At 41.8% G+C, this 19882-nt stretch overlaps 1 protein-coding gene across 1 annotated transcript in view; it reads right to left on the reverse strand.

The window, feature by feature from the left end:
- The window catches only part of VWA3A (von Willebrand factor A domain containing 3A), a 95971-nt gene that overhangs the window by 51150 nt on the left and 24939 nt on the right, over positions 1-19882 (reverse strand). The window contains exons 16-26 of the mRNA XM_077275051.1: positions 14149-14252; positions 13215-13295; positions 12205-12299; positions 11528-11647; positions 9753-9827; positions 7427-7571; positions 7105-7276; positions 6019-6089; positions 5536-5691; positions 3562-3652; positions 2346-2453 (exon numbers count right to left, since the gene is read on the reverse strand). Coding sequence (XP_077131166.1) covers positions 2346-2453; positions 3562-3652; positions 5536-5691; positions 6019-6089; positions 7105-7276; positions 7427-7571; positions 9753-9827; positions 11528-11647; positions 12205-12299; positions 13215-13295; positions 14149-14252 — 1218 coding nt within the window. The remainder of the gene's footprint in view (positions 1-2345; positions 2454-3561; positions 3653-5535; positions 5692-6018; positions 6090-7104; positions 7277-7426; positions 7572-9752; positions 9828-11527; positions 11648-12204; positions 12300-13214; positions 13296-14148; positions 14253-19882) is intronic.

A 19882-nucleotide genomic window follows, 5' to 3' on the forward strand; every position in this document is an offset into this window, starting at 1 on the left:
CTAAAAGGTCTAAGGCTCCTTAAAATAAAAATTAGTTGAGGGTTTTTAAACATCACAGCAATTCAAATTAGTGGTTTGATTTTAATGCCCCGTTTTTTTTTCATGGCTTTTTCCAAGTCCTTCAGCAAAACTCATGTGCTCAGTGCTGCTGAAACTCCAGAAAAATGGCACAAACCAAATGCTTTGTATTTGCTGCATTTCACAATGGACTTTAAAAAGAATGTATTCCTATTGTTTAAATCAAGCTATATATTTTGTACAATTTTTGGAATTTTTTTTTTTTTTCATATCACAATCTGCATTAAAAAAAGAAAAGAAAGTAGAAATCCTGCAATTTTCAAACTGGCCACTGGGGCTATATCAGACTCCTACTTCCTGTTCTGCGCAGAAGACTTTTCGGAAGTCTCATTATCATCACAGGCAGGATTACAGTGACAGGTAACAGCGCAACACACGGCTAATAAAACAAAATCTACCATTCACAATAGGTGATGCCACAGCTCCTCCTCAATCTCAATGAGTTTTTCACATGCACATTAAATGCTTCAATAAAAAAGATAGGGTGTGGGTCAGTCTGTTGCTGCTAATGTGCATCTGAATTTCCGGAAAGAACAGGAAGCATGACTCTAGAATAGGCCAAGTAATGAGCGTGAAAGAAATATGTAAAAAAAAAAATATATATTATATACACATACAAACATACACATAAAGTGTTGGTACCCTTGAAGTTGTTCCAGAAAATTAAATATTTCTCCCAGAAAGTAGAGGAAAAAGGGGCAAATTGGACATCATTTCACACAAAACCCCAAAAATGGGTCGGACAAAATTGTTGGCATCTTTCCAAAACTGTGGGCAAACAACTGTGTTTGAAGCATGTGATGCTAACTCAAACTTACCTGTGGCAAGTAACAGGTGTGGGCAATATGAAAATCACACATGAAATGAGATAAAAGGGAGACGTTGACTGAATCTTTGCATTGTGTGTTTGTGTGGGCCACACTAAGCTCGGAGAACAGAAGGAAGAGAAGAGAACTGTCTGAGGACTTGAGAACCAAAATTGCTGAACAATATCAACAATCTCAAGGTTACAAGTCCATCTCCAGAGATCCTGATGTTCCTTTATCCACGGTGCGCAACATTATCAAGATGTTTACAACCCATGGCACTGTAGGTAATCTCCCTGGACGTGGACAGCAGAGAAACATTGAAGAAAGGTTGCAATGCAGGAAAGTCTTGAGGGCAACAAGCAGCCCCAATCAAGTTCCAAAGAAATTCCAGCTGTCTTGCAGGCTCGGGGTGCATCAGTGTCAGTGAGAGCTACCTGTCAACATTTGAATGAAATGAAACGCTATGGCAGGAGACCCCAGGAGGACCCCACTGCTGACTCAGTACGTGAATAAGCCAAAATCCTTCTGGGAAAGTGTCTTATGGACAGATGAGACCAAGATAGAGCTTTTCGGTAAAGCACATCATTCTACTATTTACCAAAAATGGAACGAGACCTACAAAGAAAAGAACACAGTACCTACACTCAAATATGGTGGAGGTTCAAAGATGTTTCGGAGTTGTTTTGCTGCCTCTGGCACTGGGTGCCTTGATTGTGTGCAAAGCATCATGAAATCTGAAGATTACCAAATGATTTTTGGTGGCAATGTAGTGGCCAGTGTCGGAAAGATGAGTTTGAATCCTAGGTCATGGGTCTTCGAGCAGCATAATGACCACAAACATACTTCAAGAAATGGATGGACACAAGGTGCTGGAGAGTTCTGAAGAGGCCAGGAATGAGTCCGGATCTAAATCTCAATGAACACTAGCGGAGAGATCTTAAAATTGCTGTTTGGAGAAGGCGCCTTCAAATATGAGAGACAAGGAGCAGTTTGTAAAAGAAGAGTGGTCAAAAATTCCAGCTGAGAGGTGTGAGAAGCTTGTTGATGGTTATAGGAAGCGATTGATTGCAGTTATTTATTCTAAAGGACAGGCAACCAAATATTAAGGTGAGGGTGGCAACAATTTTGTCCGGCCCATTTTGGGGGTTTGGCATGAAATTATGTCCAATTTGACCTTTTTTCTCTGTTTTTCTGTGTTGTTCCAATACACACAAAGGAAATAAACAAGTGTAGAACAAAATGTGTAATTGCAATAAGTTTCTTGGAGAAATACTTCATTTTCTGGAACAATTTCAAGGGTGCCAAAACTTTCGACCATGACTGTACATGGGGTCCAATGAAGAAAAGCATTTTATCATTATTATCATTTTATTATTATTATCTAATAAAGTCATAAATTCTGTGTGCTCACAACCTTGTGAGGAGGACTATTAGCTCACAAACGGGATGGTCACATACCAATATCCTTCCCATTTTCGGTGTAAAAGGAACTGATGGACGTTTTCTCTTGTTTCTTTTTTTTCGCCTTCTTGTCATTAGTAAATCCCCAATCTTTAAATGGCTGAGCTGTAAAACATTTTTTATACTGTAACTATATCAATCCGTGAGAAATGTCTGCATCGTAGCATTACTCATTACTCAGACGGTTCCAGAAAATAAAAACCTTAAAGGGAATCTATCAGGCGTCTTAGGACAATCAAATGAATTACATTTCTAGGGAGGGGAATTAAAGAAAAGTGCACAGTCTGCAAATGGATATTCCATGATTGAAAGAATGAACAATAAATCTTTATGTAAATGAGGCTGCAAGTGCAACATGGGCGGGGCCATGCTCGACTCTTGACCTTCCTGCCTAGAACCACTTCTCTGCGCACAAGACTGCCCAGTGATTGGCTGCAGCGGTCCTATGCTGTAGCAGTGACGTCACCACTGCGAAGATAAGGGGAAGTTCACACTAGATGTTTTTGCAATTTTTGCTGCTTTTTTTAGGCAAATTTTCAGCTACGTTTTACAGTACCAGCAAAGCCTATGAGATCTGAGAAATCTCATGCACACACACTGTTTTTTTTTCATCAGTATTTTGTGCTTTGCATGTTTTTTTCACAATGGAGTACGTCACTTCTTTCAGTGTTTTTCACCCATTGACATGAGTGGGTGGTGAAAAAAAACACTAAAAACCTACAGAAAAAATGCAAGCATCAGGTTTGGCTGCGGTTTTTGTGCCAAAACCTAATTTTATTGTATAGGAATTTTATTTCAGCACTAAACTTTATTAGAATGCAAAAAAGACAAATCCAGCATACCAAAACCACAGCAAGAAAAAACAAAGAAAACAACGCTGGAAAAACGCCTGGTGTGAACTTACCCTTAAACAATTGTAATTGAATAACCCCTTTAAAGTGACCTTGCAATGAATGGAAATGAGTCTAGTGAAAAATCAGTGCTGATTACTGACAAAGCCTTCAAGTCCGGAATCGAACAGTTTATATGTATATTTAGTACATTTGATTTTTTTCCAATAGGAGTGAATGAAGTCTGAAAATGTGAATCTGTACAAGTGATCTGTACAGTACATAGAAGTAATCTACGTGCTTGTATCAGCAATATACGATAAAATATGGAGGGAAAACACATTTCAAATTCTGTGACATAATAACGTGGAGGAACAAAATACCTGGAGGAATGTCCGCCTTGGCACTATTTGGTCTCCACAGCAATGCTTTCAGGTTAGGATCCTTCTTTCCTTCTTCGTCTTCTCTGAGACCCTGGAAATCAGATAAGTGACGACTTATAGATCGTAATGAATGTATGAACCTGGAACTAAAGACACTTTAATGCATTACAACCAGGGAAGACCTATCTTGCTGAATGTGCAGAACAGAATTAAAGAGTATCGCTACATATACTGCACTTTTGGGACATAATGGCAGGTAGGCGGCACAATGTGAAGGAACCTGTGTCCAGGCCATCAGGGAATCAGTACAGACAGGCCAAAAGAAGTGATCTCCTTAGCCCAGTTTCACACATCCAACATTCAAGGTCCTAGTATGGACCGTGATGTCTGGATGGTCTCCTGACCCAAACTCAACAGCTTCATTCATTCACAGGTCTGGAGACCCGTGGCCAGCTATTACATCATGATCCGTACTTGGATTGTGACTGTCAGACTGACCTTGGACTGCAGACCATAACTATATCAAGAGTTATGTCCTGGATGTAGTAGCAGAATTAAGCCGTAGCGTGGCGCAGTCTACAAAACTGGATTTGGGAAGTGTATAGTGGCACACTTAGCACCTGCTCTTTCAACCATCTGAGAACATCTTTGAAATGTCCATGTTTAAAGATCTACTTTAGAAAGGAGTCACCGGTGTCAGGAGAGAGATACACCGGTACCTTAAGCACACCGTAGAAGGGAAGTGCTCCAAAATGTATATCATACATAGAGATGTGTTTAGTGATATATAATTCCCCCACATGTGCTCAGTAGCTCCCTTCTCAAGCTGGTATATCAGGTTTCATTTAGGACTTAGGGAATGTACCTTTGCCAGTGGACAATAGACTTGTGACCTCATCCCCACACACCTGGGGCTGGACACATCTCTTCTAGCTGGACATAAAAGGCACAAGACACATGTGCTCTGCTTCTTTTGCTTGCTGGGAAGATCATGGAACCACATGGTGGATAAGTATATCTGTATCCCCTTTTCCGGCTAGGCCCTGTAACCTCTTAGGCCTTAGGGTTAGTAAGCTATAGATTGGGAGGGCTGATATTGTATGTGTGATTTGGGTAATCAGGCAGTTAATTGTGGGTTTTTATATTGTGGTGTTATTGTTGTGATATTACTGGTTATTGTGGGTTATTACTGAGTGATATTGTTGGGATATCACTGTATACTGTAGTGATATTACTGTATTAGAGTTGTATATTTGTATATGTGTATATATACATATATATATATATATATATATATATATATATATATATATATTTATTTATAGAGACTCAAAAAAAGAGGCAGCACTCCATAGTAAGGTGATAGTATGTGGTTGGTTTAATCGACCCACACAGCCGGGCGACGTTTCAGCTCTATCCGAGCCTTTCTCAAGCTTGAGAAAGGCTCGGATAGAGCTGAAACGTCGCCCGGCTGTGTGGGTCGATTAAACCAACCACATACTATCACCTTACTATGGAGTGCTGCCTCTTTTTTTGAGTCTCTGTGAACCTTGTGCAATCAATTGGACTGGTTGCTTGGGGCCCTGCACCCGAAGATAAGTATCAAGTGTAGTGCTGTTCCTTTTTCTATATTTATATTTATTTATAGTCGCCAGCTTGGGTATAAATATATATGTATGTTATAGGCTGCAGACTTGTATGTGTGTAATAAATGCCTTTTATTGTTACACTGTTTTGTCTCAATTAGTATATAGCATAAGGAAAAGATAACGTTGAGGTGTATTAAGTGGATATTAATTATTAATAGTCAAGTTCGGCGATAATAGTTAATATCAGACCTCAATAGAGGTGCAAGGAGGGTTCCCCGTGTGGTATAATTGTGGAGGAAACCCTGTCCTTTAACACACACCCATACCAATTTCTCAGACAGGCAGGTAGCATAGTATCATTGTACCAGATCTGGAGGCTACAAACCATTCGAGCAAGTGTCAGAGCCGTCGGCTTTGGAAGTGGAAGTTTTTTTGGCTTCTGCTTTTCTTTTTGAGAAGAGACCTCTGGGGTGTTTGCTGGACTCAGGCTTTCGTCTTTAGTCCCTGCACGATATTTTAATGCTTCCACCAAGTAGGCACACTGCAAATGAGAAAAACAAAAACTACTGTCTTATATGATACGTGGAGGTATCGATGAGCCCTGTAAATGACCATGATAAACATTCAGACAGTACTAGTCACTTCCAAGTAGCACGAAAAGCCAGTGAGAGCAATGGGTGTCTAATAGTGATGAGCGAGCGTGCTGGGATAAGGTGTTATCTGAGCATGCTCGGGTGCTATCCCAGTGTCTTCCGCGTGCCCTAATACCATGTTCTAGTCCCTGCGGTTGCATGTCTCGCCGCTGTTCGACATCTACCACACTTGCAGGGATTGCCACCACTATAAGTGGATATAAGACGGCACATACCTTATTGGAGTAGTTCACAGCTTTCTCCATCTCGGAAACAAGAGACCTTATGTCATCACTTTCAATCACATCTGTAACAGGTGCAAGAAAATATTACCAAAGTTCAATAAGCCGTGAAGGCTGACCTGGATTAATAGGCGGTGATATATACCGGGTTTGCTTTAGTGCTGTGGGGGGGCGGCATTTTAGTTAGTATTTGCAGTGATTACAATAATTGGGAACTCCGCACCTAACCTAGCCTTGGTGGTTGTATATCACCTCTTATACACTAAGTGGCCAAAAGCATGAAGACGTCTCTGTACATTGCTTGTCTACTGACCTGGATTCATAACTTACTTCCAAGCCATCAACAGTTTAATTAAGTTGATGCAAAAGGCTTAAAATCCTCTGGACAAACTTTTCACTAAGTTCTCCAAAACCTCTGTAGGAATTCTTATTTTTAAGTTTCAGGGGTCATGCACATGGTGGTATTGTTCAGTCCGCGTGTGATCTCACATCACAACACATCGCACTTGGACCTAATGTTATTCTATGGGGCTGAGCACCTGCCAGATAAAAAAATGTCAGCATGCCTGAGTTTGATCCGATAACTGGATTGCACTCAGCCATGCATGAATTTTCAGAAACCATCGGACTGCACTCGGATTACATCTGAGCACAGCCCTATTTCCACAGACTAGTCTTCATTTAGGTTTTTTTTTGTGCCCCTAATGAAGTAATTATATGACTTGTATCCTGAGGTTCTTCACCAATTTTTCCCCTATGCAGGCTCTATCTACAATTTTCAGTTGTCTCTGAGCTAGTGGATGGAGAAGAGCAGCTGTGATCTCTCCTATACACAGTGGTCAGAGAAATGGACTCCTGCTGTTATTTTTCTGTAGCACACAGACAGAAGCAGCAGCAGGGTCTCTGCCCCTATATCATGATCCTCTCCGATGGGGTAGCAAAAACCTGGTGACCAATTACCTTTAAGAGTTTAATATATAGCTTTCAGCACAGAGAAAAGCAGGGAAAAATGTTGTTGTTTTTTTTTTACCTGAACTATTTCTGTTAGGTACGGCTGGCTACTAAGTGCAATTTTCTTACCTGTGTCATTAAACCAGTGAAATCTTCCATTAGTGACATGGGCTAAGTCCTGTAAAACTCGTGCCGCGTCACTTCTGTCATTGCCACCGTCCTCACTGACGGGAAATAGACAAGCATGGAGCTGTAGATCGCATCCGCTGACTGCCTCTGACAAGTAGGCATGAACTGCATTCTGTGGTGATAAAGAAAAAAATGTTATCAGCAGCTAAATATATAAGATCTATAGAAGTTGGCCATTTGTCTGCTGTATGGAGATGCGGACTGCCTGTCGACTAACATGCTTATTGTTGTAATGTTAAAAAAAATCACAAATGCCACTCACCACATCCTGATCTGGAATCCCACTAGTAAATAAATACATTCCCTGAGATTCCTGGTTTTCCTTATCCATGAAGTTGCCCTCTATTGCTGTTTTAATGGCACTCAGAGTATTCCTTGAGCCCTCACACTCCAAAGTCAGCACCCACCTGGAAGTGAGAACAATCAATCACTAATATTCATATAAAATCTAATAATATGTATTATTATTATTATTATTAACCCCTTCGTGTCACAACCAATTTTCGCTTTTGTTTTCTTCATCCCTTTTTCCAAGAGCTATAACTTTTTATTTTTCTGTCAACAAAGCCATACGAGGCTTATTTTTTTTTGCAGGACGAATTGTATTTTTGAATGACATCATTAATTTCACCATATAATCTACTGGAAGACCAGGAAATAATTCCAAGTGGGATGAAATAGTGAAAAAATTCCACATGTTGTTTTCTTTTTAGCGTATTATTTATATGATAAAATACCTGGTTAATATGAGTCTTCAGGTAGGTATAATTACGCCAATAAACTTCCAGATTTTTTATTTTATTTAAAGGGGTTATCTTAAGTTTTCTCTTGAGCAGCACACGGCTTTCACTCCCTGATTTCCGGCAGGGTGGGTTCTCCTCCTTGAGTGACAGCTCTGGTGACTAATAGAACTGTAGTAAGAGTAGAACTATAATGCTCGGCACAAGATCTGCTATAACACATTCAGTCATCAGTGGTCTGTGTAAACTGTTAACACTGAATTTATAAAGATAATTGTGCATTTGAACAAGCACACTGCTCGGGACAGTGAGAGCAGTGATTAGCAGACCTGCTCTGACAGCTCCTGGGCTGGTGACTTATAACTGCACCTCTTCAGAAGCTAAGAGGGAAAAGGGGGAGGAGAGTAGATAACTGCTGCATAGAAATCAATGGGCTGGAGAGAGGTGGCTTGGATATTAGGAGTTAACCTCTCTTCTGGAATGTAACTACTGACACTCTCAGCCAGAGTCTGTAAACTAAGCTCCATGGAAACCAGCTGTACACTACAACAAATAAAGCTCTCATTGCAGGAGAATGACAGCAGCTAGAAAAAGCAAATCGATTGCAAAGTTGCTTATTTTCATGCTGGCTAACTAATTAATGCAATTTAAAAGCTTGAGAATAATGGTGAAAAAAATATTAGAACTAAATTTTTAGCTAGTGTTGACAATTTCCGAGACCCGAGAAGTTTTTATTTCTACAATGATTGAGCTTGAGGTACTTACGACAATTGGTTAACTTTTCATTGCATTTTTTTGTTAAAGGAAACCTGTCATCTAAATTTGGCGGGACCGGTTTTCGGTCATATGGGCGGGGTTTTCAGGTGTTTGATTCACCCTTTCCTTACCCGCTGGCTGCATGCAGGCCGCAATATTTGATTGAAGTTCATGCTGTGTCCTCCGTAGTACACGCCTGCGCAAGGCAATCTAGCCTTGCGCATGCGCAGTATGCTTTGCCCAACTGCGGGCAAAGCCGAAAAGCATTAGTGCGCATGCGCCGGCGCACTATGTCCCGGAAGTATTTCGCTGTGTTCCCAAGCGCTGTCATTTTGCATAGGTGGGGTAAAGCGTAACAATCTGAATTGACACTTTTTGCCATATACACAGCACACGTTTCTGGGAATCCTGGCTGATAATCAATATGATCACCAAAGCAGGTAAGTCCCAGCAAAATATGGTCACCAGAATGGAAATTTGTCTGCAAGGTGACACAGAGATGCATCCCCCAATGAAGGAATAAACAGGCAATATATGCCATGGATGGAGGATTTAACATAAAAGAGTGACACCATCTCTGTAATGGCAGTCATTTTATCTAACAATATAATCAATATATATAAGAAAAATCTACACATGAGACCATTTAAGAGTTTACACTTCAGCTATATTTCTTCATTATTTTAGTAGGAAATGCTCTTTAAAAAGGGGTTATCGGGGGTAGATCATCAATATCTGATCGCAGATCCCTCCCGATTAGCTGTTCCTGGTGATAGCCAGATGTGCTCAGTATCAGAGCTGCACAGCTCCCTCAACTGTATAGTGGCCGCGACCAGGTACTGCACATTTGCCCCCCTTTGAGTTGAATAGGGGCGGATATGCAGAGCCCAACCACGGCCACTACACAGTTCACAAAGTTGTGCTATGCAGCTCCGCAACTGAGAACGTCCTGGTCAACCCCTTAACTAGTTCTATTCATATTACTTTTTTAAGGTCTCTGACTGGTTTGTTATAATAGTGGCATTAACAAAAGCAAAATATTGACCCTAGTGAACATTAAAAATGACATCTAGAGAGAGTAAGACTGCCTACTTCCATGCGTTCTGCAAATTTTCAGATGTCGTGGGAACCATTCCTTCCCTCCAAACGTGTATATCACTCCCAAATCTGCAAGGTATAAAGTAGTAATCAGTAACTGTGATAGAAGATTGTAGAGATGAGCAAAAAGATTCCAACTACCCTGATCTGTCTTCCAGTTTGACGCTCAGTGACAGTTTACGACTGCAATCTTCTACCAGGCATGGGGGGCACATCTTTAGATCACAAACTCACGCCTCATTATTAGGCCTCACACAACGTCATGACATAATGCTGCGAGCCTAATAGCAGCAGAAGAACCAAGGATGCTGGGTAGAAGACTGCCAACACAGAAGTGAAGACTGTCCTGATGTTTGGATTCGTGGCAGCTCTGGTTTCAATCTGTTTTAAATATAGCTTTTTCCTTTCTGGACCAGCGGGGATTAATATCAGTTTCCCCCCGAAGGCAATGAGCTGTAACTGTAACTGCAGTGTGGCTGGGTCAGCTGATATGGGTGGTGACCACTCCCACCATCCTTTAAATGGTCACCTGATGCATCTGCTGTCGGTGATGGACCAATCCACAGTGACCAAGCCTGGAGGAAGGAGCTTGCTGGCTGCTGTGGTGCATGAGCTGGTTTCGTGAGCTCATGATCCTGGTGCCTTTATTCTGCTGTACGTTGCACTGCACAGCAGAGGAAGTTGAAGCTAAGTTGTGTTTTTACCGTCCCTTTTGTGTTTGTCACTTTCCTCTGTGTGGTATTATCTGTAGTGGTCCCCAGCCAGTCAGTGCAATAGCCAGGGCAGTATTAGGTGACAGCGAGGGACGAGGTTCCTGACGGCAGTGGGGGGAAGTACCCATTTAGGGCGTTAGGGGCTTGCAAGGACAGGCTCAGGTTTGAGCTCAGGTGGTGACCATCCCCCATTTCCCTATCAGTAGGGCCTTCCTCTCCCCATTTCCATCCCGTTGTTAGTGTGCTGCGCCCTCCGCTGACCGAACCCCCATTAGGTCGTGTCACATTGTGACACCTGGTCCAGCTGCCACGAGGAACCAAACTGGATGCTGGACGGGGACATAGGTCATTTGAGTTTTTTTCTTATCTCTATACGAAAGGTGAGTGTATATTAAAAATATCTATCATGACTTTGGGGAGATTTATCAAGCTATTTGCACCAATTTTATGTTGGAAAAAAAGTCACAAATGTTGGTGCACGCCTGTTTTGCACAAGAAAAGAACATTTTCTGATTTTATGTGGCGCTTGCACTTTTCTAAAATGTAGATGGGATTTAGCAGGATAGACCGGGCCAACGACATACACTGTCAATCAAAGTGCCGTGGAATCATTACAGTGTGTTCACTGAGTAGTGAGCGGTGACATGACAGTTAAAGCCCCCTGCAACCAAGACTGGAGGCTGCAAGTAAAATACAGCTTCATTTTCTCCCTGCAGCCACTGCTCCAGTAAGCCTGTGATGTAGGATTTACACAGTATTTATCTGCAGATTATTACTATATCTGTAGGTAAATGGCATTTTTGGATGTGACAGATTCCTCTGAAAGTTTAGGTTTATATTTTTTGGATGTGACAGATTCCTCTGAAAATTTAGGTTTATATTATTTACTATGGAAAAAATCATATATCGTATATTTCAAATATTCCAACCGTAGGAATATCACAAGCAGAAAGTTAAATGAAACTTTTTTCTCCACAAGGAGTAATAGATATTGCAGTGAGATGACTTACAAGTAGAGTTCGGCTGTAACTGTAGCTAGAAGACAGAACAACTTACACTATAATGTTAAATAAATCCTTGTTTGCCATTTGTTCTTCCAGTAAAAGTCGCAGTGAATGCTGAATGTGTATAATGTGCAAGGCGTTCTCGAGGGATAAGTCCACAAGTAGCACAATCCTTCAAGAAAAAGAAAGTACAAACCTGAGCATATACATGAACCATTACACACAGCACATACATACTCAGGACAACACTGAGATGGCTATGTAAATGACCGATGGCATATGTTACTATTACAAAATGGAAATTGAATATAATAAATGGTATACAGTGCATAGGAAGTATACCAGTATACAAATATAGATGAAGATAATGCTCAATTTATTTCTCATATCTTATCAGTTTGTCTGACGTAGATTTTTGCAGCACAAAATTGCCAACGTTTCTGGGGTCTGGGTTACCCTTCTTCAGGGTGGGAAGATGAGAAAGGTGTTGTGGTGTGCACAAAAAAGCTAGAGAGCCCACGGGATATTTCTTTTCTGCCCTTTTAACTTTTGTGTGGTCGTGTTCAACCATTTTTTGTGTCTTTTATACTTCTGGATTAATAAAGCCATTCTTTTAAGAAGATGTGAGTGCCGGGTATCGACTGTTTATAATCAAGTCATGATTGACATTAAGATGGCAGATCTGCATTAAACATTTGTAGGATCATGTTTTAAGGGAAACATACACACCTTTTTTCACAAACTGTCCCCCACTGTCTTCTGCTTCCTTTTGTAAGCCAGTCTATTCTCTTCTCATAGGTCCGTGCCATTTTGGCTAACTGTTTCTGAAAACCAAATGTTATACAGATTCATAGCTAGCTTATATTTGCTCTTCATTAACTGATCATCTGCTTTTTTTTAGGTCTGTAATGGATTAAATGAGCCTGCCATCTGTGGCTATATACAATAGTTTTGTGGGAAAGGCTCCGTACAATTTGTAAATGTCACGATGCAGCTATGCAGGTAACTGCAACTTCCACTAGATGGCAATAGAGTGGAAGGATAGTAACAAGTCTGCAAGAGCATACCTGCAGTGCTGCAGGGAAGCTACCACCAGGTGGCAGCAGAATAGTCAAACAAGCCGAGTCAAAACCTAGACTGTCACATAGTAAAAAGGGAACAAGCACAGAGTCAGTGGAGAGCCAAAGGGTCAACACCAGATAAAAGGCAGAAGTACCAGGAACCAGAGGCAAAGTCAAGTCAAAGTCAAAGCCAAGTCAAACTCCGGGAAATCCAACAGGAACCAGGAAAACACTAAGACAGGACGAGCAGGGAAGGAGGAATAGACATGGGTATGGTCAGAAAACGCAGCAGGACAAATCAGGGTACTACCAGAGCCAGATACACACGCCGTAGGTAGAAAATATAACTGACACAGACTGCATGGAGGCAGAGGAGCTAAATAGCAAACCTGAACCCAGAATGAGGCAAAGCAAAGTTAACCCTTGACATGATCAGTCCGGGAAAAGCGCAGACAAGACTCAAAACTCGGACTGGATCATGACAGTAATCTTTTCCATTTTAATTTCTGCTAATTTTCACCTTAGGAGTCCAGTGGGCGGTCTTATTAGTGATTAACAGCCTTTTCCCACAAAAATATCTATCCAGCGAGCCTCTTAAAACATTTGTATTTTATAGCGCTAATTAAAAATATGCAACTCATTCATCAGTATATCTAAAATAATGATCAGAAAAGTTACCTGATAATCATAAAGCACTGGAGGATCCACATGTATATTTTTAACAGTTCCGTCATGCCACTCAAATTGCATCATTGCTCGCTAAAAAAAAATAAATAAAATAAAATAATCATACAAGCAGTGAAACAGTATAAGGTACACTCTACACACTCGTAAATATTTAAACAGATAATAAAAAAAAAGTTAATTACTACTTTTTTTAATGTAAATTAATGAACCATATTTTTTCGTACTATAAGACGTATCTATATCACATAACCGAGCTAAGACAACAGAAAATAGTAAAATAAATATGTCATACAAAAAAACTTAAAAAGGTCACCCACTCCCAAATAATGGTCATTCCATTGATTGAAAACACCTGACTCGAATTTCACCTTCAAATGATCTAACCCTAAAAGTTCACATACTTTTGCAGCTCACAGATGTAATATTGGATAAAATATTATTTAATATTATTATAATTAATTATTATTTTTCCATTTTAAAAAATGATTAAAAGTCTAATATTTTTGACTCTTAGGTTTTATTTGGTTATCTTTATCTAGTTTTAGAACTTGTGCAAAAATATGATGTAGTTTTAGGTCAAATTTAGGCTGAAATATTGAAAATTCGGAAGGGTTCACAAACTTTAAAGCACCACTTTTGAAGCCGCTGTCAATCGTGACAACAGCATATCGGAGGATAGAAATGAGGAAGGGGATCGGCGAACCTGCGATGAGCGGGTCATCAAAGCTGCCGGATGTCTACTGGGGACCCCAGTGTCCGCCATATTACTACACTATATTTAATTAGTACACCGTGGCTGGCTTCATAAAAAAAAAATAGTAAATCTACAATAGTCTGCAATATTACAATATCACAGTGTAACATAGTAAGTGGTCACATCTTCTAGTCCCCCTAAAGGGGACTAATAAAGAAAAAAAAAAATTACCTCCAGAAGGGTAGAGGAGACAGTTTTTTGAAGAATGGGCACAAACTCCTCCACCGTGGAATAAGCGTTCGGAGCCAGTACTTGATACAGGGACATCTTTTTGGCTACAAGAAATATAATAATATATATAATTGTGTATGTTATAGAACGTGACGTGGCACAAGCTGTTGGTGAAGGTAACATTTAATACCTAAGTTGATATTCGGTACCCGGTTTGGAAAAGGGAATTGAATTGAGGGCTATGGACGGTGTCAGTAAACCCTTAATTGGAACAGATGGCGTCCCTGCAACTGATGCTGAATGAGACCGGCCATGAAACTGTGAAATATGAATGATGGCTGCTATCTTTTTGACGCCTCCAGAAGAAGCATTGCGAAACGCGCGTCGGAGCAGAGGGACGCCGAGGAATTTTTCACGTGGCTGTCTGTGAGGTACATGACAAATCATCTTTTATCCACCTTATGAATGCTATCTTTTTATTGTTTGCTATACATTAGGTTACCACGTGGATAAGCGTTGACTTACCCAAATATTATCACAGAGTGACACCTATGTTTAGGAAGCATGTATGCATTTTGGCAGGAATAATATGTATATTTACTATGTATTGGGGCATTTCATTGGTGGTTATTTGGTAATCTATTCGTAATTGTTCAGCCTTGTTTTTTGAAGAATCCTATGGAAGTGTAGTCCCTCGTTTTTGGATTATGTACCCTTCTTGTAATGTATAATTTAAAAAAACTTTTTATCTGGTTTATACTAATAAAATATTGATTTTATATAAGTACCATTGTGGAGATCATTATATGTTTGGTCACCCTGGCAGTGAGATATATCTTTTTAGATAGTCAGCCTTGGGATTTAGAGAAGTGTAACTACGGCACAGATCTAAAAACATGTTCAGGATGGCGGTCACTTCATTTCACCCATGTGGCAGTGAAGGAGGACGGGGTGAGAGGTCTGAATGCGGTGACCGGTCACAAGGCCATTTTGATCTTGATATATTTTGGTGGTAAAAGTTGTAAAATAGATAATATTGGACCAATAAAAGCCATTATTTGTAATCTATAACTTGTAGCAGACAAGTAAAAGTCATGTAATCATTGACACAATCAGTGCTATTGAATATGCCGTGTGATTTATGGGTAGTGTCAATCAATGGGTGACGGGGGAGTTGCAGGGAATGGCGTCTGCACGGGGTACACTACTGTGGAGCACATAGTGTGTCCTCACTGGATGATAACCTAAGGTGGGGGACATCCATACCACCTTGGAAAGAACATAAAAAAGGAGAAAAAAAAATAAAACTGTGCAGAAGACTTGATACAGTTAGTAGTGTCTGCCTCCTACAGACACTAGTCAACCAAGTATCAGATGAGAGGGAATAGTTCAACAAGGTTTTTTTGTGTTGAGCCTTCTAATACAAAAAAAGCTAGTATTACTCAATCTGCAAACGTATAAAAGGAAGCCTGTCAATCACTGATTAGGCCCACCCCCTTGACTTGTAAACCTAGAATCGGCATAAATTTCATTGACTAAAATCTAAGTTGCACTGAATCTTTTCCCACATACCTATAATCCAATCTGTTCCGTTTTTCCTGCCCACTTCCAAGCTGATGGGTTAATGCTACCAATATCAGATTGAGACAATTTGGGATATCGAACCTTTCAACAATGCGGTGTGCCTGTCTTACACGACAGCCATTTCGAGAAGAAAAAAAAAAATCAAGCCAACAATTGGATATCATTTGTTATGACCCCAGTGGACAGGGTCTCAGAGGAACGTGTAAGTCTGCAAGATACAAAAATCCAGCTCATAGGGCTGTGGTAACTGGGTTGACCAAATAGCTACTCCTAACGCCAACACTAGAAGTAGCCGGGGATCATGCCTACGGTGAACGCTAGATGACTCGCGCCAGCCGGAGAATCTAACTACCCCTAGGAGAAGAAAACAAAGACCTCTCTTGCCTCCAGAGAAAGGGACCCCAAAGCAAGATACAAGCCCCCCACAAATAATAACGGTGAGGTAAGAGGAAATGACAAACACAGAAATGAACCAGGTTCAGCAAAGAGAGGCCAGCTTACTAATAGCAGAATATAGCAAGATAACTTATCTGGTCAACAAAAACCCTATAAAAATCCACGCTGGAGATTCAAGAACCCCCGAACCGTCTAACGGTCCGGGGGGAGAACACCAGCCCCCTAGAGCTTCCAGCAAAGGTCAGGATACAGATAAGAACAAGCTGGACAAAAATACCAAACAAAACAAAAGCAAAAAGCAAAGAAGCAGACTTAGCTTGAAAAACAGGAACCAGGATCAGAGGACAAGAGCACAACAGATTAGCTCTGATTTCAACGATGCCAGGCATTGAACTGAAGGTCCAGGGAGCTTATATAGCAACGCCCCTGAACTAACGGCCCAGGTGAGGATATAGAAAAAGACAGACGCTCCAGAGTCAAATCACTAATGACCACTAGAGGGAGCAAAAAGCAAAATCACAGTTAGTGATTTAGTGAGGGGTCACCGAACCCTCACCACGACCACCAGGGCGATCAGGATGAGCGGCGTGAAAGGCACGAACTAAATCGGCCGCATGAACATCAGAGGCGACCACCCAGGAATTATCTTCCTGACCATAGCCCTTCCACTTGACCAGGTACTGAAGCCTCCGCCTGGAGAGACAAGAATCCAAGATCTTCTCCACCACGTACTCCAACTCGCCCTCAACCAACACCGGAGCAGGAGGCTCAGCAGAAGGAACCACAGGCACAACGTACCGCCGCAACAAGGACCTATGAAACACGTTGTGGATAGCAAACGACACAGGAAGATCCAGGCGAAAGGATACAGGATTAAGAATTTCCAATATCTTGTAAGGACCAATAAAACGAGGTTTAAATTTGGGAGAGGAAACCTTCATAGGAACAAAGCGGGAAGAAAGCCACACCAAATCCCCAACACGTAGTCGGGGACCCACACCGCGGCGGCGGTTGGCAAAGCGCTGAGCCCTCTCCTGTGACAACTTCAAGTTGTCCACCACAAGATTCCAGATCCGCTGCAACCTATCCACCACAGAATCCACCCCAGGGCAGTCAGAAGGTTCCACATGACCCGAAGAAAAACGAGGGTGGAAACCAGAGTTGCAGAAAAACGGCGAAACCAAGGTGGCGGAACTAGCCCGATTATTAAGGGCAAACTCAGCTAACGGCAAGAAGGTCACCCAATCGTCCTGATCAGCAGAGACAAAACACCTCAAATAAGCCTCCAAAGTCTGATTAGTTCGCTCCGTCTGTCCATTAGTCTGAGGATGGAAAGCAGACGAAAACGACAAGTCAATGCCCATCCTACTACAAAAGGATCGCCAGAATCTGGAAACGAACTGGGATCCTCTGTCTGACACAATATTCTCAGGGATGCCGTGCAAACGAACCACGTTCTGGAAAAACACAGGAACCAGATCGGAAGAGGAAGGCAGCTTAGGCAAAGGAACCAAATGGACCATCTTGGAGAAGCGATCACATATCACCCAGATAACAGACATGCCCTGAGACACCGGAAGATCAGAAATGAAATCCATGGAGATATGTGTCCAAGGTCTCTTAGGGACAGGCAAGGGGAAGAGCAACCCGCTGGCACGAGAACAGCAAGGCTTAGCTCGAGCACAAGTCCCACAGGACTGTACAAATGACCGCACATCCCTAGACAAGGAAGGCCACCAAAAGGATCTGGCCACCAGATCTCTGGTGCCAAAAATTCCTGGGTGACCTGCCAACACCGAGGAATGAACCTCGGAAATGACTCTGCTGGTCCACTTATCAGGCACAAACAGTCTGTCAGGTGGACAAGAATCAGGCCTATCAGCCTGAAATCTCTGCAACACACGTCGCAGATCTGGAGAAATAGCTGACAAGATAATACCATCCTTAAGAATACCAACAGGTTCAGCGACTCCAGGAGCATCAGGCACAAAGCTCCTGGAAAGAGCATCGGCCTTCACATTCTTTGAACCTGGTAAATACGAGACAACAAAGTCAAAACGGGAGAAAAACAATGACCAGCGGGCCTGTCTAGGATTCAGGCGTTTAGCAGACTCGAGATACATCAGATTTTTGTGATCAGTCAAGACCACCACACGATGCTTAGCACCCTCGAGCCAATGACGCCACTCCTCAAATGCCCATTTCATGGCCAACAACTCCCGATTGCCCACATCATAATTTCGCTCCGCAGGCGAAAACTTCCTAGAGAAAAAGGCGCAAGGTCTCATAACAGAGCAACCAGGGCCTCTCTGCGACAAAACGGCCCCTGCTCCAATCTCTGAAGCATCCACCTCAACTTGAAAGGGAAGCGAGACATCAGGCTGGCACAAAACAGGCGCCGAAGTAAACCGACGTTTCAACTCCTGGAAAGCCTCCACGGCAGCAGGAGCCCAATTAACCACATCGGAGCCCTTCTTGGTCATATCCGTCAAAGGTTTCACAATGCTAGAAAAGTTAGCGATAAAACGACGGTAGAAGTTAGCGAAACCCAAGAACTTCTGAAGACTCTTAACTGACGAGGGCTGAGTCCAATCAAGAATAGCTCGGACCTTGACTGGGTCCATCTCCACAGCAGAAGGGGAAAAAATGAACCCCAAAAAGGGAACCTTCTGTACACCAAAAAGACACTTTGAGCCCTTGACAAACAAAGAATTTTCACGCAAAATTTTATTAAAGACCATCCTGACCTGCTCCACATGCGAGTCCCAATTATCAGAAAAAACCAGAATATCATCCAGATAAACGATCAGAAATTTATCCAGATAGTTCCGGAAAATGTCATGCATAAAGGACTGAAAAACTGAAGGGGCATTAGAGAGCCCAAAAGGCATCACCAAGTACTCAAAATGACCTTCGGGCGTATTGAATGCGGTTTTCCATTCATCCCCTTGCTTAATGCGCACAAGGTTGTACGCACCACGAAGGACTATCTTGGTAAACCACTTGGCACCTTTAATCCGGGCAAACAAGTCAGACAACAGCGGCAAAGGATACTGAAATTTGACAGTGATCTTATTTAAAAGCCGATAGTCAATACAAGGCCTCAAAGATCCATCCTTTTTAGCCACAAAAAAGAATCCCGCACCAAGAGGGGAAGAAGACGGACGGATGTGTCCTTTCTCCAAAGACTCCTTGATATATGAACGCATAGCGGTATGTTCAGGTATCGACAGATTAAACAGTCTTCCCTTAGGAAATTTACTGCCTGGAATCAAATCTATTGCACAGTCACATTCCCTATGAGGAGGCAATGCACTGGACCTGGACTCGCTAAAGACATCCTGATAATCAGACAAGTACTCCGGAACTTCCGAAGGCGTAGAAGAAGCAATAGACACAGGCAGGGAATCCTCATGAATACCACGACAGCCCCAACTAGACACTGACATAGCCTTCCAGTCAAGGACTGGATTATGGGTCTGTAACCATGGCAAACCCAAAACAACCAAATCATGCATTTTATGTAGAACGAGAAAACGTATCACCTCGCGGTGTTCAGGAGTCATGCACATGGTAACCTGTGTCCAATACTGAGGCTTATTTTCTGCCAATGGTGTAGCATCAATACCCCTAAGAGGGATAGGATTTTCTAATGGTTCAAGAATAAAACCACAGCGCTTAGCAAATGAGAGATCCATAAGACTCAGGGCAGCACCTGAATCTACAAACGCCATGACAGGATAAGATGACAGCG

This window comes from Ranitomeya variabilis, chromosome 7 (assembly GCF_051348905.1).
Source record: "Ranitomeya variabilis isolate aRanVar5 chromosome 7, aRanVar5.hap1, whole genome shotgun sequence".
Taxonomy (NCBI): domain Eukaryota; kingdom Metazoa; phylum Chordata; class Amphibia; order Anura; family Dendrobatidae; genus Ranitomeya; species Ranitomeya variabilis.